The sequence below is a fragment of the Callithrix jacchus genome, chromosome 10 (genome assembly GCF_049354715.1).
Source record: "Callithrix jacchus isolate 240 chromosome 10, calJac240_pri, whole genome shotgun sequence".
Lineage (NCBI taxonomy): Eukaryota > Metazoa > Chordata > Mammalia > Primates > Cebidae > Callithrix > Callithrix jacchus.
The window spans coordinates 43817294-43839055 of NC_133511.1; the positions used below are offsets into that span (position 1 = coordinate 43817294).

Consider the following 21762-nt stretch of genomic DNA (forward strand, 5'->3'; position numbering starts at 1 on the left):
AACTTCTAGTTAAAAAATATAGAAAATCTAGGTCACCCTGGGTTTGGTGATGACTTTTTAGGTAAAATATCAAAGGTATAACTCATGAAAACAAAAAGTAGTAGGTTCGACTTTATTAAAATTAAAAGTTTCTGTTGGGTGTGGCGGCTCACAGCTGTAATCTCAGCACTTTGGGAAATCAAGGCAGGCAGATCACTTGAGGTCAGGAGCTCAAGACCAGCCTGGCCAATATGGTGAAACACCACATGTACTAAAAATAGAAAAATTAGCCAAGCATGGTGGCACATACCTGTAGTCACAGCTATTTGAGATGCTGAGGCCTAAGAATCACTTGAAGTGGGGAGATGGAGGTTGCACTGATCCAAGACAGTACCACTGCACTCCAGCCTGGGCAACAGAGCCAGACTCTGTCTCAGAATAAATAAATATATATGTATACTTCTACTCTGCAAAAGACACTGTTAATAGAATGAAAAGAGAAGACACAGACTGGGAGAAGATATTTGCAAAACACAAATCTAATAAAGGACTGTTATCCAAAACATACCAAGAACTCTTAAAACCAGAGACTCAAGGGGGAGAAAGAAAGGGAGGCAGGGAATGATGAAGAGGTGGTACAGAAAGGATTTGTAAGCAAGTGAAACTATTCTGTATGATACTGCAATGGTAGATACATGACATTATGCATTTGTGAAAATTCATTAAACTGTACTACACAAAGAGTGAATCCTCATGTAAATTTTGAAACTTAGTTAATAATAATGTATCAATATTGATTCATTAATTATAACACATATGCCACACCAATATGTTAATAATTAGGTAAATTGTGGGGAGGGATAGGGAAGAGGGAGCATATGAGAACTCTCTGTATTATCTGTATTTTTCTGTAAACCCAAAAGTGCTCTAAAAGTAAGGGCTTTTAATTTTTAAAACTGTAAACATGTCATACTTAATACTACCTTTTAATGGCTATTACTCAAAGTAACCTTGTGAAATTAATTGAAACTCTATTAGAATACTGCTAGTTTCAAAGAAAATTCAGTATAAAGTCCATCCATGTAGATAGTTTAGTCATCCAGGTAATTTACTACATTTTAAGTTTTTGCCACAAGATATTTTTATTACTTACTGGATTCAAGATTCTATTATTGGATGGGAAAACTCTAGTAAACATCTCCTTAATATTAAAGATTCAATAATGGCCATAAATTCCAAAAGAATTATGTCATATGTTAACATAGTTCATCTCTTCTAGTCTCAGGCATATGCCTTTTAAATGTTTATCAAGTAAATGACTGAATAAATGTCTTTTTTATTTATTATTATTTTTTTGACGTAGTTTCACTCTTTTTGCCCAGGCTGGAGTGCAATGGCGTAATCTTGGCTCACTGCAACCTCCGCCTCCTGGGTTCAAGCGATTCTCCTATTTCAGCCTCCCAAGAAACTGGGATTACAGGCAGGCAGCAGCACACCCAGTTAATTTTTTTTTTTTTTTTTTTAGGAGAGATGGAGTTTCACCATGTTGGTCAGGCTGGCCTCAACTTCCTCACCTCAGGTGATCCACCTACCTCAGCCGCCCCAACTGCTGAGATTACAAGCATGTGCCACTGCACCCAGACATAAATGAATAAATTTACACATTGGTTGTATAGCAACATAAGTCCTTTCCATTGGTTTTGGAATTTTATCAATAGCCAATAAATGAAGTGTATGGTATTCCTTATTATTCTTCCTCTTGGACTCCATTGAACAAAAAGATCATTATAAGTCTCATCTACAAATTCTTTAATTTACCATTCCTAAAAACTAACAGAAGCCAAAATCTGTAAACCTATTATCATTTTATTAGAAATTCAAACAAGGAGGGATCTATTGCCATGGATGCTTTTAAGAATTTAAGTCTCACAACAAACCATTACGTCTTATGAATTAGAGAGTTCTGGTGAAGATTCATTGTAGAAAACTGTGATTATTCACTGAAATTGCAATCTGTATTGAGTTAAGAGGTTAATTTTACTTTAGTGATAATCAGCTTATTATCACTCACTAAGGTAGTTCAAATAAGCCAAACAAATATAACAATGATTATGCAGATTTTCTTAAAACTAGAGAAATTGCTAAATGTCACTTACAGTTGTCAAAATTAATTTGACAGAGAAAAAGAAAATGGTTGAAACAAGTTATAATACAATTCAAAATTTCAGTTAGCCTAGATTGTCGTATATACTGACCTAAAACATAGAAAAGTAGTCTTGCTTAGAAATATAGTATTTAAAGTTACCAAAATTTTTAATAGCAATACAATCTAGTCCTGGGATAAGATTACACAGGAATGACATGGCAAGGAAGAATAACACAATAAAGACGCTAGACAGAACTTTAAGAAATATCTTCATTTTAATGAAAAGGTAGGCGGAAAGGAGTCTATGAAGGAAAACAAAAAAGAATATCCAGATGAGTATTGTTAAGGCATTTAGGAATATCCACTATTACTTCTTCCATCTCACTATAATCACTTCCCTTGGTCTAGACTTAAAATTAAAAGACTATAAGCAAATCAGAATCAGTGTGCCAGGCACAGTTTCTCTTATCTAGAAAGATTATATGATATATGGCTAGCAACACCAAATTGAAAATATGCACAAATTCGGCCTTTTCAAACAACCCTTTCAAATCATCCTGTTTTTGCTGCATAGTTAATAAATCATTTTAAATGGACAGAAGAGGGAAATGTCAATCTGCTGTCTCAAATGCAGAAACGGCCACAAAACTCTATGAAATTCAATACAAAAGGTCATTGAAAGAGAAATACATGATATGTCTTGTTCAAATTCTTATCAAATTCTTACTTCAGTGCCTCTTTCAGTGATACGAAGTTAAAACCAGGTACAGTGATGGCGATTACTCACCAGAGTCTTGGTTCTTATGAAGGTGCTCTTTTTGTGCAGGTATTTTTCAAATTTGGTGTTCCTGTGGTGAGGACGATCCGTAGGGGCTTCTATTTGGCCATCTTGCTCTGCCTCCTTAAAGCTTTTTGTATATTACACTTTTTAAAAATTTTTTGTAACTGTATATTGTCACACACTAACCAAAAATACGTTTCATTCTTGAAAACTAATTTCCTGTTTAGAATATATGCAGGGGTCTTGGTCAACCCAAATCAGGTTTAGCACAATCAGGCTAAATTCATAAATTTCAGCTGTTTTAGTAAGGATGATGGCAATAGCCTAATTAGAAGGCAACTTTGTAAAGCTATGGAATATATGATTAATGTTAACACATCAGTCATGATAACTGTAAAAATAAAAGACATGTATTCAAGACCAGACATTTTTGCAATTTAATAAAATGTTCATTATGTAGGGAAGGATTTTATGAAAACTCATTTAAGATACCCCTCATATTAGATATTTTAGCATTTTTAGGGTATAATCATTATTGAGCATTTTTTATGTCTTTGAGATATCCCTATCTATATCGATATATCTATATCTATATCTCAAAGACAGAGATATACATATATCTATACACAAAGAGTTATAGATACAGATTTATTTTTTTCAAGACCAAGTTTCCCTCTTGTTGCCCAGGCTGAAGTGTAATGGCGTGATCTCTGCTCACTGCAACCTGCACTTTCTGGGTTCAAGTGATTCTCCTGCCTCAACCTCCTGAGTAGCTGGGATTACAGGCATGCACAACCACCACTGGCTAATTTTTTGTATTTTTAGTAGAGATAGAGTTTCTCCATGTTGGTCAGGCTGGTCTTGAACTCCCAATCTCAGGTGATCCGCCTGCCTCGGCCTCCCAAAGTGCTGAGATTACAGGTGTTAGCCACCGTTCCCAGCCATCATTGAGATTTTTTAAGCTAACAAATTATCTCTAGGTAAGATAAAATGGGTATTATGTATAAATGTCTGGAATGTGTCAATAAAATATATGAACTGTATAATGTGCTTACAGCAATCAATATTCATATTGTAAATAATTTTAAATGATAACCACAAAATAATTCTAGTTTTAAGAGTTGATTTTTATGCTAAAATTCATCAAAATTAATTGACCTTGCTGGGCATCTCTCTATCATCTCATTGATCATAAAAGTACTATAGCAACCTAAAGTACAAGAGTCATTTTTCTTACATACAAAAATATCTAAAGATTTAATTTCAAGTCCATGGTCACAAATATGCAGGAAGAAATTGGGGGATGAAGTTAGTTAATATTTGTAGGTAAATAAATATTTGAGATAAATGAATGAATGAATGAATGACAAAATTATAGTCACATGAAAGAAATAACATTGAATTATAAGATTTATTTATCTAAGATACATGTTATCATTTCATTTATAAAATACAATTTTCCACATTAAGATGAGAAAAAAGGAGCGTTTACTAAGGTACGAATATAGTTTATAAAATTAATTTATGGAAAATTGCTTTTTCCATGTTATACCAATTCTATTTGTTAAAATGTATGTAACAGATTGAATAAAAATAGACTAGCTCTAAATACTTAAATGAAAATAGGAAATAATAGTAGTGCTTAATTTTATGATCAAATGCAGCATCTTGTTTTCAGTTGCCATGGAGCTCTCACACATTTCCTCAGCAAAGATTTTTCTTTGTATGTCTTATACAACAAGGAGTGCCTTGTCAAATTAAATCTTTTATAAAAACTTGAATTTGTACATTTTTTGCCTCACATATGTACAGACAATTCCCTATTATTTGTGACAATTTAAGATCCACTCAGGATGTTTCCTTGTGAACTTCATAATAGATACAGAGGTCAAACAACAAAAGAGAGAGAACGAGAGCTGGGGCACAGTCCATCGTCAACCATGATGTTGCTAAGAAGGCATATGTTAGACTGAACAATAAGACAATATGTTTTAAAAAGGGAATTAAATAGGAGAGCTTGGCTGCCTAATACCATGAATTATCTTAATCTCAGAATGACATCAAATATCAAACATTTCTGTGATCTTTTATCAAAATGCTATTAGTGAAAAAGCAGATCCCCACTGCTATACAATTTCATTTAGATGGTAACTAAACCCACATAACTGCCCTTGGTCAGCTTGAACTCATCCTAATATATTTCTAAATAACTTTTTTAAAACTCCCATCATTATTACTCGTTTTATAACCATAATTTTAATTTTCCTTGTTCAAAAAGACATAAAATATTATTCAAATGCTGATTACTAATCCTTTCACTATCCCATTACTTATCCACTCATCTCACTTTTTCTGGTTTCTCTTACCTATTTCTTTAAATGTTATTATCTTTCCATAACACCATGTATACAGATTTATACACTGCAAGGGATTTTCAACCAAAATCAATGTTTTCTTTGTTTTGATAGTTCCAAAAGTTATAGAAGTATTTTTCTGCCCTCTTAGAGATCTCTTTGAATTGAGAATCTACAAACATTATATAATTAAAATATTTAAAAAGTTATCTTCTGATTCAGAATGTGAATAAAAGGGTAAGGGCTCATGTCATATAACAATAAAAGAAAGCAGCTTCGACATTAAAAGAGTGCCAGAGACTGATTGCATACTTCGCTCAACAAACTGTAAATACCTGAAGTTGCACATCTTTAATCTCTCCCTTTGACCATGAACTCCTCTTCTTTCAATTATCATACTCTCCCACATTTTTCATATCTTTTAATACTTCCTATTCACATAAAAAGTAAAATTAGTTTATAAAATGTTATGCATTAATTTAATCATCAATCTGTATTATTATCCTCATTTTATTTTTAAAGTTTTTTAAACAACTTTATTAAGATATAGTTCATTTACCATACAATTCACTAAAGTGTACAATTCAATGGTTTTTATGACATTCACAGTTATGTGTAACCATCACTAGATTCAATTTTAGAATATTTTCATCACCTCAAAAATATAAAAACTTCCATGTCCTTGAACTATTACCCTCATATTCCATTCTCCACTCCCCTGGCTCTAGGCAACCACTAATCTACTTTCCATCTCTACAGATTGCCTATCCTGTGCTTCTTTATGAATGCACACAATATATGGTCTTTTGTGACTAGCTTCTTTCATCAGCATAACGTTTTGAAAGTTCATCCATGTTGTATATCAGCATATATCAGTATTTCATTCAGCCAGTGTTACTGTTTCTGTCTTTATGTCCATGTGTGCTCAATGCTTATCTCCCACTTACAATGGAGAATGTGCAGTATTTGGTTTTCTATTCCTGCATTAATTTTCTTAGGATTATGGCCTCCAGCTGCATTCATGTTGCTGCAAAGAACATGATTTTGTTCTTTTTTAGGGCTGCAAAGCATTCTATGGTGCTTTACCCTATTCACCATTGATGGAGCATCTGGGTTGATTCCATGTCTTCACTATTGTAAAGAATGTTTCCACTGGATATACACCCAGTAATGAGATTGCTGGGTTGAACAGTAGTTCTGTTTTAAGTTCTTTGAGAAACTTCCAAACTGCTTTCCACAGTGGCTAAACTAATTTACATTCCCACCAACAGTATATAAGCATTTCTTTTTCTCCACATCTTCACCAACATCTGTAATTTTTCATCGTTTTAATAGTAGTTATTCTGACTTGAGTGAGATGGTATTTCATTGTGGTTTTGACTTGCATTTCTCTGATAATTAGTGATACTGAGCATTTTTTCATATATTTGTTGTTCACATGTATGTCTTCTTTTGTGAGGTGTTCATTCATGTCCCTTGCCCATTTTTAATGAGGTTATTTGTTTTGTACTTCTTGAATTTATTACGTTTCTTATAGATTCTGCTTATTAGATCTTAGTCAGGTGCATAGTTTGTGAATATTTTCTTTCATTCTATAGGTTGTTTATTCTATTGATAGTTTATTTTGCTGTGGAGAAGCTCTTTAGTTTAGGTCTCATTTGTCTATTTTTGGTTTTTGTTGCAACTGCTTTGAGGACTTAGTCATAAATTCTTTGCCAAAGCTGATGTCCAGAACATCTTAGGTTTTCTTCTAAGATTTTTATAGTTTGAGATCTTACATTTAAGTCCTTAATCCATCTTGAATTAATGTTTGTATATGATGGAAGGTAGGGGTCCAGTTTCATTTTTGTTCATGTGGCTAGCCAGTTATTCTAGCACCATTTATTGAATAGAGTCCTTTACCCGTTGCGTGTTATTGTTGACTTTGTTGAAGATCAGATGGTTTTAAGTGGGTGGCTTCATTTGTAGGTTATCTGTTCTGTTCCATTCATCTATGTGCCTGTTTTTGTACGAGTACCAGGCTGCTTTGGTTACTATGGCCTTATAGTATAAATTCAGGTACTATGATGCCTTCAGCTTTGTTCTTTTTGCTTAGGATTACTTTGGCTATTCGTATCGCTATTTTAGAGATTATGAGACTCAAATAAATTTAGAGACTCACCTGAGATTCAAGGCTAGGACTTCTGATATCAAGATAAATGGTTGAGAGAGCAGATACTTTATTTTCATCTTACATCAATCATATAAATGATAGAAAAAATATATATACTTTCTTAAAATAAAACAAATACAGATCTCCTTAAAATAGGTAGATAAACCTTTGGAAGACCATGAAGTGTGTGCAAGAAAATTGTGCTCCATATGTGGAAGTCATGAAAGCTGAAAACAAGACCAACAAGAGGCCTCACAGAAAGATCCAGACACATACCCCACCTTCCCGACTAAGCATGAGAAAAAAAATAAAAGGTGTCTATATTCAGGAAGGAGCAGATTAGGGGGACACCTCTTGTAGCTGGTAAAAAGTCAGAAAAACTGGAGAGCACCCAAGCTCAGAAGACCAGATCCTAAGTTTTCCATGTGGCAAAATATAATATTCCTCCTATAAGTGGCTCCAAGTAAACCTTAGCAGATGTTTTTATACTTCCCACAATATGTGCTGTATAAGCAAAGACCATAGTCTTTCATGGTATTGCAACTGCAGTTAGGAGTGCACAATCAAAAATTACCAGCCTTTGGAGTATCAACTCTATGAAAGACTGCAAACACAATAAATGGTAGGGAAGGGACAGGGAAAATACAGAAATCAAAAAATAATTTTCAAATAAGTAAAATAAATTCAATCAAATAAAAGACTATCTTAAACAAGAAACAAGTATAGGTACTTGTAAAATGAATTATATGGAAAATTTCAAAATGAAAATTGGTAGATCTGGGACTCAAATATAGATGAGTCTCATCTTCTTTCCTCTGATACCACAGTTGCATTTCCCTACACACACACAGAAATGAACATACAGAAATATGCACATGCTTATTTGCATATTCTCTTAGTCCATTTGTGATACTATAACAGAATACTTGAGACTGGGTAACTTATAAACTTTTTTTCCTCAAAGTACTTGAGGCTGAGAAGTCCACAATCAAGGTGTAAGCATCTTTCAAGGGCCTTCTTGCTGTGTCCTCACATGGGCAGAAGGTGAAAGGGTGACAGAGTGCCCACTCCCAAAAGCCCTTTTGATAACAGTATTAATCCATTCATTAGGGTAGGGCCTTCACCACTCAGTTACTTCTTAAAGTCCCCACCTCCCAACACCATTAAATTGGTAATTATTACACATTTTAACACAAGTTATAGAAGGGACAAATCTTAAACCATAGTGTTCTGTCCCTGGCCCCACAAAAATGCATGTCTTTCTCATAAAAAAAAAAAGTTTGTTCCATCCCAATACCCCCAAAAGTTCTAACTTGTTCCTGCATCAACTTTAAAGTCTAAGTCCATAGACTCAACTAAATATCAGCTAAATCAGATAAGCGTGAGTTTCAAAGTACAATTTATCCTGAAGTAAATTCCTATCCAGCTGCGAGCCTGCAAAATCAAACAAGTTATATGCTTCCAAAGTGCAATGAGGGAACATGCATAGGATAGGCATTACCATTGCAAAAGAGAAATAGGCAAGAAGAATGGAGTTATAGGCACCAAGTAAGTCTGAAACACAACAGGGTAAACAGTATCAAATCTTAAGGCCTGAGAAAAATCTTTGACTCTATGTCCTGACTGGACAGACTAGGTTGGATATGAGGCCCTCAAAGCTGAAAGCGGCCCTACCCCAGCTAAGCACAGCCCACAGTTCAACTCATAGATTGGAGTCAGGTGCCTGTGGCTTTCCCAGGCTGGCATTACATACTGGTGGCCCTACTGGATCTCAAGCATGACACTGCCCCCATGGCTCCATTAAGTATTACCTTAGTAGAGACCCTTTGTGACAACCCTTTGCCAGTGATAAGTCTCTGCCTGGACCTTAAGGCTGTCCATGACATCTTTGGAAATCTAGGTGGAAGAAACCATGCCTCCACAACTCTTGCATTGTGAGCCTGCAGAATTAGCACTATGTGGACACTGCCAAGGTTTACCACTTGTGCCCTCTGAAGTGGCAGCTTAAGCCATGCCTGGGGCTGCTCGAGCCACAGCTAGGGTGCCAAGGATTGCTGTAAACCAGAATGCAGGAAAGGGGAGCTCAGGCAGCCCTGGGTGGTAAGATCATGGAAGGTGCCTCAGGCCAATCCCTTGAAACTATTCTGCCCTCAAGGTCCTAAAGCTCTGGGCCTGCAATTTGAGGGGCAGCCTTGAAGACCTTTAAAATGCCATTGGGGTGATTATCACATTGTCTTGATGGATAGTGCCTGGTTTCCTTCTATCCATGCAAATCTCTTTAGCAAAGGTCCATTGATCACCCCCTTGGGTTTTTTCCTTCTAAAAGTGCTTTTTCATTCTTTACATTGCCAGGCTAGGGATTTTCCAGTTCTCTACATTCTGCTTCCCTTTTGATTATAAATTCCATTATTAAATCATTTCTCTTCTTGCATTTTACTACGTGTGCTTAAGAGAAGCCTCATAGTCCTCTCAATATTTTGCTGCTTAGAAATCTTCTGCGAGATATCCTACTTCGTCCCTGTTAAATTCTGCCTTCCATAAGGCCCTTGCACATAGACAATTCAGGCAAGTTTTTTACTACTTCATAAAAAGATGGCTCCTCCTCTAGTTTCCAATAAGGTATTCCTTATTTCCAGCTGAGCTGTTACCCATATTGCCCTTAATGCTCCATTCATGGCAACACAAGGTTTTTCCAGCAGTCACTTCAAAACTATTCAAAAGCTGCTTCCAAATTTTCAGACATTTGTTATAGCAACACCCCACTCCTCTGGTACCAATCTGTGTCTTAGTCCATTGTCCTACTATAACAGAATACCTGACACTGAGGAAATCATAAAGAACAGAAATTTATTTCATCACAGTTCTGGAGGCTGGGATGTCCAAAACCAAGGCCCTGGCCTTCTTGCTGAGTCATCACATGGTAGAAGACAGAAGGGTGAGAGAGAAAGAGAGAGTGCTCACTCCCAAAAGTCCTTTTTATAATAGTGTAATCCATTTACGAGAGTAGAACATGCATGGCCTAATCACCTAGAACTTACACTACCATCAGATTGGCAATTAAATTTCAACATGAGTTTTGAAGGGGAAAAGCATTAGTAATATAGCACTTACTCAGTTTCTCCATTATTCTTTTATACATAGTCTTGATTTCATGGTCCATCAAAGAAACCCGTTATTTTCTTGTTCACACGTCTACTTTGTTTGCCCTAAAAATTGGTAATCTTGTGACTCTCAACTCTGGCTGTATTATCAGAGATATCTGGGAACTTAAAAAAAAAGAAAGAAAAAGATACACCATAGTCAGTCTAGACCAAGTAAATTGGATCCTCTGCAAGTAAAATTCATGTACTGATATTCTTTATAAGAGCTCCCTGAATGGTTCTATGAGAATAACTGCCCTAATGTACCTATTTTTGTTTCATAAAGGACTAATTATTCAACAACATTTGTGCCTCCCTTTCAATTATATAAAGTTGTCATTGTGAAGCAGCTGCCTAGTTAGGGAGTCATTCCCATCATTCATCCTACCCCCACCCCACATCAAGGTAGGGCCAGGTGACTAGTTTTCACCAATAGAAAGTGAACTGAGGTTGGGGGTGGGTGGAGTAAAAAAGAAAAAAGAAAAAAGACAAAAAGAAAGTGAACTGAAAGAATGTCTATGGCTTCTGAGAAAAGTGCATTAAGAAACAAGTGTGTGCTCTGTAATATCTCTTTTCCCACTGCCAACTGTATGCAGAGGATTTTAAGGGTTTAGCAGATGCAAAATCACAAGATGGAAAGAGGTTGTGTCCAAGAATCACTTGAAAAAAAAGTCATGCTTTGACAAAGCTTTATATCATAAGACTGCTAAGAGCAAAAGATAATACTCACTGTGTTAAGCCTCTAAACTTTGGAAGTTTCATCAGCTAGTTACCCAAATCAACAGAGAAATAGGTATCTTGAAGTGGGGTGCTGTTGTGATAATCAGATATGTGGCCTTATATTAGTGAGTAGGAAATATGCATCAAGGAAATAATTAGCAGGCACTGGAAAGATGGAACAGTGGTAAGAAACATTTTGTGAATATTACTTTCAATAACTCGGAAAGCAGATTAAATGATTCTGAGCTTTGACTCTAGAGCAGTTCTTCTCATACAGACACAATTTTGCCCCCTGGAGGACATTGGACAATGTGTGGAGAGATTTCTGGTTGTCATACTGGAGCAGGGAGGAAGTGGTAGGTAGAGACAAGAAATGTTCCTAAAACTCCTAATAATATCCAGTATAGTCCTCCACAACAGAGAGTTATCTGAATCATGACAATGCTGAAGTTTTAAGAAGCCCTTTTCTAGAGGAAGTGGCTGGAAAGGGCCAGAAAATTAATGTTACTTGCTCCGTGCTGTTTATTAAATAATACAAGAAAGAACTGAGCTCAGAAAATAGTCGATTTTAAGGAAAACAAAGTCTATCTTTATTTTGACATTCAGTTAAATATCTCAGCTTAGAGAAAGCCCAGAAATTTGGGAGCTTTTGTAGGTTTCAAAAACAATTTCTCCAGACTACAAACAGTAGGGGGGAAATAAGACTGAAAAAGAAAGCCTCAATAAAACTTCTCAGTTAAACAAATGGATTCATCCCTGCAGCTAAGATTAAATTAAAGTTTTACGGCTGGGCGTGGCGGCTCAGACCTGTATTGCCAGCACTTTGGGAGCCCGAGGCAGGCAGATCACAAGGTCAGGAGTACAAGACCAGCCTGGCCAATATGATGAAATCCCGTCTCTACTAAAAATACAAAAAAATTAGCTGGGTGTGATGGTGGACACCTGTAATCCCAACTACTTGGGAAGCTGAGGCAGGAGTCACCTGAACCTGGGTGGCAGAGGTTGCAGTGAACCAAGATCACACCACTGCACTCCAGCCAGGGCAACAGAGAAAGACTCTGTCTCAAAAAAAAAAAAATTTTTTTTACTTTCCCAACCAAATGTATTCTTTAGATATTCTCTTGGACATGGAGCTAGTATCTACAGAAATATCTTAAGAATTACAAAAATCATGAAAATATTTTTCAAGGCCAACTTAGTTGTTACCATCTCTACTTCTCATATCAGAATTACTATACCTCCTTATGCCACTCATCAGAATTAGTCTTGCATTTGCACTCTTTCAGTAACACTTAACTCATCCTCCCTTTCTTACATATGTTTCCTCCTTTCCATTGTAAATCTCTTGAATGCATATAGTCTCAGCCATGTAGCCCATTCATGGCCTAGAACATCTCTTACCCATGATATACAATTAGTGTTTGTTAAATATATGTCTACTGAATATAAACTACTCTGCAAAGCATTGATCCCATGGTCTTTGATCTGTAGATGCTCATACTCAAGTATTAAGAGACACAATCACAAGAATCACTTTTCAATATGATAATTCTTACAGAATCTGAGGCACTACAGACACTCATTTTCACATTAGGTATCACTGGGGAAGCAATTGCTATCTATTGGTCATTCTTCTATGCCAGCTTCTAATTGCACAGGACTGCCTGAGACTAGTTACTAAGGAAAGTTGTCACTGACTTAAATAGGAAAAACAGGTAAGAGTACATATTTAAGAAGCATAGTTACTCTTAAAGGATTTGAGTGATGATCTTTTAAGGTTAGGGGTTGAATTATAACTAAGTAAATTTTAGTACTTAAGTAGCAATAAGGATATATATTTAAAAAAAAACAAAAAACAATACAACTGCCCATTGGAGGAAATGGAGAGTAGAAATGGCATGTGTATACACTAGGAAAGGCTAAGAAGTGATACAGATAATAATGATCTATTTTGCTACTTCAGACCAAGGTAGTTGAGCTATATTTTGACACTGAGTTAAATAATTATTTGAACTTCTTGACCTGTCTAGATGGCTCTGTCATTAGGATCTAATAGAGAGTTCACTAAAGATGGGAGGCAAAGCAACAGTTTTAATTTCTTTTCTAGACTAAGTCCTGCTTCTTAACTGAATATACAAATCACAGAGTCAGACAGGATGACTGGATCACATGCAGGTAAGGGGAATGGACGAAGTCACTCAAGAGCAGCAAAAATCAAGACCAATGCGTAGCTTAAAATGTGAAGGTTATATAGAAATCCGAGTAAAGAATGAATAAGCAACTACATGATCTTTTTTACATAGTTCATATCTTGTTATGTTGGTTCTTTTATATGAACTTACAATTGAGCCAGACGTTTTTTTTTTTTTTTCCCAAAATATGTATAGGTTTTCCACCTTTATTTCAAGATGTTCAAGGAAAAAAACCTCTTCCCTTTCTTTTATATTTTCCTAAATCCACCACAGCTGGCAGTCTTTGGCATTTAGTAAAACTCAGCAAATTTTGATTCACTGAATTTCATCATGACAAAGAATTCAACTTTCTATAACTCCCCGCCACAAAAAAAAGCCCAAATCTCTCAGAAAAAAAAAGCAACATTATAATTTCCTATGTGAACTCATGTAGATATATCTATTCTCACACAATTCTTGACTACTAGAAGTGTAAGAAACATTGCACTGTCACTGGCTGAGAGTTTTGTGTCAAGGAATATCAATGAGAAAAAATTTTGTGAAACTGGTAAGAGAACATGAGCCAATGGCAAATGTTTAAATGGATAAATAGATTGCCAAACACAGCCTCTGGTAAGGCACTGATAGAATACGAATTAGGAGCTAAGGATTTACAACTTTGGGGGCAGATACAGAACCCAAATAGCTTTTGGCATCATCTGGTACAATTACTGATCAGTCTTTATAACTAAGGACAGAAGGAACCAAAACAGGGCTAGACTACCAGTGCTGGCAGATTTCAGAGAATAGCCATAAACCAAAGAAGAGCAGTCTATTATTGGCTAAAGAAAGAGTCACAAGATTCACACTCATGTCCACAAAACAGTGAACCTTTTACTAGGGATTAAAGTTTAAAATCACACAGCTTAACAGTAATGTTAGTTTTACCACTAGGTGGCAATGAAACAGCTGCATTGCACTGACATGATTAATTTTAAAAACTGTGCAAATCCAGGCAAAGCAGAAATTCCAGTATTTGTAGCACATATTTTCATTTTAGAAAAATTATTTTATATACAGCTTACTTTATAGTAGAACGTGTCACTATCTGATTTAAGATGTATGTAAACTTCTGATAGTTTTTCCCACTCTACACTGAGGAAATTCATGCAATGAACACAATTTTAAAGCACTTTCATCACACATCTTCTGAAAAATCTAGACAAACATATATCATGAAGATCACAGAAATTATGGAAAGCTAAAAATATTTTTTCAAGTTTTAGTATTCTACAGAAAGCACTATAAAATGTTAATTATTTCAAAAAAAGTTAAACCTTTGAAAAATGACTAATAGAGAACAATTCTAATTTATTTATAAAAATTTTGGGGCCAAAACATGAAATAGCATGGAAACACTTTACTTTTAAATTATAAGTCATATTAATATTAATATATGCAAAGTATTTTCAATGTCTTGAATAAACACATTTAGTTTATTAAAAAAATTATCAAAATTCTGATTTAGATTACATTTTAGCAGATTAATCCCTTCTTACACATGTCAAAATAATAAACAATAATATTCCTTAGTGTCTGGCCTTTCCATAATTATTTCTGCTTTCTTCATAAAACAGGATACAAACATATGACTTGTTTAAAATCATAAAAGCTTTATTCTTTTAATTTCCTTTTCTCATCAAAGGGCCAGGTATGACAACATTTTTCACATTATAGACAACATTTGCGAGTATGCGGTAAAAAACTAACATAAAACAAAAAACTTATTAAATCTCAAATTCCCAAGATGTTCTCCCATATAAGGTGGGAGCTCATATCATCACATGTAACATTACAAAACCTGTACTATAATTAGATGAATAAATAATAAACCTATACCATTATCAAATTCATAATAAAAAAGACCAAATTACCAAATTAAAATCAGCCTATTTATTCCCTTTGTATAAATAACATAAAGTTCCCCAGATTTTTAATTCCCAGTTTCCTACAAATGAATTGATAAGAATGCCTCTTTATAAATCAGCTTTCCCATAGTTTCTCTCATTTGGCAATCACTTCCCATATTTACTCCATTTCCAGAATAATCTCCCCCTCTTGCAACTCACACAAATATAAGAGAGCTGAGGTATGATGTCCAAATAATTTTTATAATTCATAATTATTCCCCCATTATTGAATGTCATTTTTGATTATAAATCATCCTGAAACCTAATATCTTTCTCATCCTGTCAGTCTATTAAAATATACAAAACACCATTTAAGATGGTTAACACAAGAAAAAATAACTATGGTAGCCTTCATAAATCAAGCAAAAGATTTCAGAAAAGTGCTCAGAGTGTTATCTCTAACTTTCCCCAGAAAATTTAGGAAATGCCAGTGCCACTGTTACAGAAGGTATAATTGCAGATTCTAAAAAGTGAAAACGTGAACATGTAATTTGTATCTATTCAGTATCATCTTCAGAATATCTGTACAAATAAAAGGACAAAAGATACAAATGATGAAAACACATAATCCTCAAACCACTTCAGATACATTTTGTACCTGTATTTCACAGGACCAGGTCTGAGAATTCAGAACATTAAGCCATATTGCAAGAAGTTTAAGTATCACAAACACAATGAGCAGAACAATGATAAAACTGAAATGACATTATTAACTTGACTTTGTCATCTTCTGTTTATTTCTGATGGTGGCTCGAAGTTTACGTATTACTAGTCTGTCAGGTAGAATCATATCACCTTGTTGTTCCAGATAATCCAATAAATTTTCAGTCCATTGGAGAGCAGCCGCATGGTTGATATGTTTCTCTGGAATTAGCTCTATTTCCTCCTCCTCATTTTCACTGGATTCATCTGTCTGGCCTTGTGCTCTCCTGATGATTTCACTATCAGTTAACACTTCATAGCCTGGTTCAGTACTGTCTATTTCAAGCCATTTTTCAAGGTTCTCAGTAGTCACATTTTCCAATCCTTTGGTGTGTTGTAAAATGGTAGCCACAGTAGCCACAGAAATATCTTCATCATCAAAGTCCAAACTATCTTTCTCCTCTATCATAGGAAGAATCTTCTTCCATGCTCTGCTAATGGTAACTGGTTTTACTAAGTTCCATGCCATTGCTATTTCATAAAGTGCATCCAACAGAGTTAGCTTCTTCCAGAATGATTTCAGGTCATTACCTTCTTCCAAGTTGTTCTGGAGAAGACCTGCACGATAATTTCTCTTCATTGTTGCTATGACTCCCTGATCTGAAGGCTGAATCAATGAGGCCACATTAGGTGGTAAATATTTAGCAAATATTTGGCCATCATCTGACCTTAGGACATTTTCATTTGGATGTGTTGGTGAATTATCCAACAAGAGCACAGCCTTTTCCTGCAAGCCTTTAGATCTTAAATATTCTCGAACCTGTGGCACAAAAATTTTATCAAACCATTGTCGAAAAATGGAAAGGTCCATCCATGCACCTTTTTGGCTGAAATAAGAGACTGGCAGGTTTAAAGTGTCAGTTGATTTAAAGGAGCGAGGTTTCTTTGCTTTCCCCACAACACAAAGTTTAAGTTTGTGTAAACCTGTTGCATTGGCACAACACATGATCGTGACTCTTTCTTCAATTGACTTGTGCCCAGGGACAATGCATTTACCTTTGATTACTGAAATCCTAGAAGGTAAGCACTTCCAAAACAGTCCAGTTTCATCTGCATTGTAGATTTGTTCAGGCTGTAAATTCTCTCGTTCAATAAAATCTCTAAAGTTGTTACAAAAATCTTCCACAGCAGTCTCATCTCCATTTAATCTTTCATTTCTAATGTTAATCTCTCTAATGCTGTGCCGCTGCTTAAAACGAGTTAACCAACCGGCAGAGGGGTTAAAATCACCATCCATTCCCAAAGCATAAAAGAAGAACTCTGCCCTTTTTGCACAAATTGGTCCAGATATGGGATTCCCTTTTGCTCTTTGCTGGTTGAACCATTCCAGCATTGCCCTGTCCAATTCCTCATACATGGATGGCTTCATAGATTTCCTCTTGGCCAAAAGACTTGTGGAATCAGAACTGCTTGCATAAGTTATAATCTTTTCCTTATTTTTTCTTATATCCCGAACTGTTGTTTCACCAATTCCATAAATCACTGCCAGTTGTTTGGAAGAACCTCCGTCTTCAAGTTTCTTTATTATATCAAGCTTATCTTTAATAGTCAACACCACACGCTTCCGTTTCCCCGACATAGCGAGGTTCTGGGACTCAGCCCACACTCACAACGTAGCAATCCACAAAATCCTGACTTCTCTTACACAGACTCTCTTTAATGGTCTTGACACACTTAGTCTTTCAACCTTACCAGCAACCTGGTGGCCCTGATCCCCTCCCGGGCTGGGGCTGGCTGGCAAATAGACTGTAGAGGAAGGTGAAAGAGGAGGAAGTTTGAGAACAGGCCTTTAACTTATACGGGCAGTAGCGGAGGCCCTATGTCACCGCGGATAATCCGGATTAAAGACATGTGTTTTATTACCCCAGCAGCCGAGAGAAAGACTATAGTCCCATCGTGGCCACGAACCTCCTGCACGTCCAAATCCCGGGTAAGCGCCAGTCACTAACCCCTGCCACACCCCAAAGTTACGGCAGAGAGAGGAAGAGCCAAGGAGTCAAGGACTGGCTCCCTTCCTCAGGGGAACGGATATGTTAGATTCCTTCCGCAGCAGCAGGGTCCTCCCACCCCGCAGCCCCAGTTCCACGCGCCGGCCTTAGCCAGGACAGTCCTCCCAGTCCCTCACAGACCGCCAGACCCCTCTCCCCACCTCTGTTGCAACCAGGACTCCGCACAGCTCCCTGACTACCGCGCGGCAGCCGCTCCGCCCCTAGCCACACTCCCGGAAGACGCTCCCTCCCACCGCCCGGTCCCGCCCCTCTCTCCTCCCAGAGGCGGGACTTCCCCTGGTCCCCGGAAGAGGGAGGAGCGTCGCTTGTCTACAGCTGGTGCCTGGGGCGGAGGCGGAGGCGGAGGCGGAGGCAGAGGCGGAGGCGCTTTGAAAGGTGAGAGCGCGAGGGCGGTGTGGGGCTGGCTCCCGGCTGGGACTCGCTCGCGCTCTCGCTACTAATGGTTTATTGGAGTGGCGCGAGAAGCCGCGCCTCTTGGCGGGTCAAGAGAAAATTTCCCGCGGGCGCTCTTTGGGTGGACCCAAGGGCGCCCCTCAACCCTTTGCCCCTCTAGCCCTCCTCCTCAGCTGAGCTGCAGTGGGCACGGTGCCCGTTATTTCCGCCTTGGGGAGGTGCTTGGAACTGATGTGGGGAGCTCAGTTGGTGATTTCTCGGGTTTCTGGCCTGTCCAGACCCTTCTAATTGTTTTCTCGGTGCAGAGTCCTTTTGGGGTTTGGGGGTTTCTGTCGTTCTGCGCGCGTCATCGCGAACCTCTGTCTGAGGGTCCGGTTTCCTAGCTACTGTGCCCCTCCCTCCTGGAGGCAGAGTGACGGACGAGTGGCCTAGCGGGCGCTGGGTGCCTGCGTCCCGCCAAAGAGGTGTGTAATCATGAAAATCACCCTTTCAGGTGTTAATTCCTGAGAGGATCTATTCCTCTGTCTACCATTCATTCCTCCTGGATTAGACTAACCACCTTCATTGTTAACTGATTTTAATGAGTAGTATAGTTATCCCGGATCCCATGCTGGCAGGATCCACTTTGGGAAATTGTGGCATGATAGACTGTGATTCTAAGTGGGGGAAATTGGCTTTCCTCTCTTTATGTTTATTCCCTATTTCTGACATGTTCTGCTGTTCTGTTTTCCAGCCAATAGACGGACTATGTTAAATTTATTCACAGCAATGTGATAAGAACTTGATCATAATCGTACACTGTAGCCCTCAAATTGTGTATTATGCTGGCTTGTTTTTGGTGTCCCTAGTAATTTCATCAGATTGTGAGCTCTTTGGGAGCAGAAACCATGATGTTTATTATATCTGGTGGCAGCACAGTTCCAAGCAGATCCTTTCTTTTGGTAGATATTCAGTAATTATTTTTTGGCTTATTAATGTTTGCTCTCCAAAATGCCATATAAAAGAAAACGTCAAAGAGGGATGACGTTTTACACACAAGAATGGATACCTCCCAGTGGAAGTCCAAATTATGATCTGGGATTCCACTGCCTTTCACATCTCAAAAGGGTTAATTACCACCTTCATTGTTTATACAGCAAGTAGGTGATTTTTAGAATGATTCTTTTTTTGAGTATGAATTAACCTCAAAGTTTAGAAGGAAGTATGTTTCTTCTGATGAGAAAGTCAAATGGCATCATCAAAGTATCTTTCTTTTAGCTGTAGAGGTACTGTGTTACAGAAAGAATGCAAGCAATATGGATTATTGCCTTAAATATATATTCTTTGGCAGATAACATAGCTATGTATATGCATCTTGTAACCATGAAACACAAAGATGTGATAGTGTTGATCATCTTCATTCAGTTATTTAATGCTTTCTGTTTCTTTGTTTTCCTCTTTGCTTAAAGGTATCATTACATAAGCTTAATAAAATTCTCATTTCAGGAAATTAAGTGTATATCCAGCATATACAGAAGTAACATTCATTTGCATGGATTCTTTTAAGAGTAGATTCTAAAGACCAAGATGTCTTACCCATCAAACTAGCTTTTCCTTCACATTTCTCTTTCAAGTTTCACTCATCTTTTCCTTCTGTTATCATTCTTCCCTTCCCAGCTAATACTGTAAAGATATCTACAATTTAACAAGAGGAACCAAACATGTTCAAATTATTTTTCAATAACAGAATTTGTGACCTTATTGATATGAATGGTCATTTTGAAATATGAGAGACCCTGGCAGTTTGGCAGTTGGTCCAGTGAAACCTGATTTAGTTTGTTTAAATAAATGATGCTGCCTCAAGCGTTCAAATTATGCTGTTTTCCAAAATATTTTTCTCATCAGACCCCCTTTCTATGAAACTTTACTCTTGGGCTCGTTGGTGACTCCTTTCAATTTTGCAATTGGTGTTATTAATAAAATGATAGAGGGAAGTCCACAAATTTTCATCTCTTTTGCACATTGTTTTCTTGCCTAGTGGATGTTTTCCAGAAGTTTCTGGCCTAACTCATGTGCAGTAAAATTCAGTTACATAATTTTTTTTAAATGCATGTTTGTAAACTCTAAACCATTTTAATGGTCATTTTTCTGAAACTAAAATATGGCATGAATGAGAGATAAAACAATTATTTTTAAAAGCTTAATTTTTTCCTGCCTTGCACAAATATGATATTGGCAGCAGTCATTTTGTGGCACTGGGTGGGGAATCAAGAGACCTGGTTTCTAATCCCTGCTCTGTCACTAACAAGCTGTGTGATCTTCGGTAAGTCATTTAAACTCTGTGTCCCTTGGCTTTGATATTTATACATAAAAGTAGATATCTTCCTCCTAGGATCATTATCAGGATTTAAAAATAAATATGAAAATGCAGTAGAAACTGACAGTTTTTTTAATAGCTTAACTGTGCAGTCATAAGTTTTTAATAGTGTGACATTCTTAATCATTTCTATTATTGTCATAGAAATCACCTGTTTTGTGGTAAATAACTGAAATTTTTGACATGTTATAGTTCTGTAAGATAATCATCTAGTGTATATGAATTTGCTTTTGGGTACTAATAAAAATCTTTCACTTTAATGTTCTTTACTGTCCATATTTGCTTTAGTGTATCTACTGCAACTGTATTTGTCATTATTTTCATAAATGTCTTTTCATTATTTCTCCCAATCAAACAGGTTTATTAGAAAGCCATACTTTGTTATTACAATGTAATGTACTACACGTGCACATATGCACAATTAGCTTATGCAAATTTGTGTGTTTACAAATACTTCTTTGTACTATATGGCTTAAAATATAAGATGCCTAGTTCATGTGGTGCTTAACCAAAGAAACAGTAAGCCATTTAAAATCTGAAGGAGAAACTGGTTGTTTTGTAACGCATATTATAACACAGTATATTATACATAAAACCATACTTTAAGAGTAATACAGAGTTTTTTAGAAGGGTAATTTTGACTACTCACAATTTTCATCTTTACTAATTTTAATATAAGCCTTTTGTAAGGTGCAACCCAAGTGTAATTTCAAATAGCAGACTGCTCTGTTGACCAGAATTTGTTAGATTGCTATTACAATGCTGATTATATCCTATAGTAGTTACTGTCATAAGGTTATATTTTAGGCAATGACTCACGCCTGTAATTCCAGCACTGAGACCAAGGTAGGAGGATCACTTGAGGCCAGGAGTTCAGGATATAGTGAGA

The 21762-nt window shown here is 36.6% G+C and overlaps 2 protein-coding genes across 11 annotated transcripts in view; one reads left to right on the plus strand and one right to left on the minus strand.

Annotated features, from left to right (window-relative positions):
* Window positions 1-15099: 15099 nt before the first annotated feature.
* JRKL (JRK like) lies at window positions 15100-18326 on the minus strand. The gene is made up of 2 exons (XM_002754685.7): window positions 18265-18326; window positions 15100-17861 (listed from the first exon to the last, which is right to left on the minus strand). The coding sequence occupies exon 2, from the start codon at window positions 17692-17694 to the stop codon at window positions 16123-16125; it is 1572 nt and encodes a 523-aa protein (XP_002754731.4). The 5' UTR covers window positions 17695-17861; window positions 18265-18326; the 3' UTR covers window positions 15100-16122.
* Window positions 18327-18409: 83 nt separating this feature from the next.
* Window positions 18410-21762, plus strand: part of CCDC82 (coiled-coil domain containing 82) — a 36429-nt gene continuing 33076 nt past the window's right edge. For 7 of the 10 annotated variants that reach the window (XR_013523151.1, XR_013523150.1, XR_013523149.1 and 4 more), the window contains exon 1: window positions 18410-18499. The gene's annotated coding sequence lies outside the window, so the exon portion shown is untranslated. Of the gene's footprint in view, window positions 18982-21762 lie in introns of all 10 variants that reach the window. The other 3 variants (XM_078339902.1, XM_078339901.1, XM_017977676.3) reach the window with 1 other exon arrangement.

Bases quoted from the DNA above. Each gene is read 5' to 3' on its own strand.
- JRKL (XM_002754685.7), bottom strand. From the start codon at position 17,694: ATGTCGGGGAAACGGAAGCGTGTGGTGTTGACTATTAAAGATAAGCTT.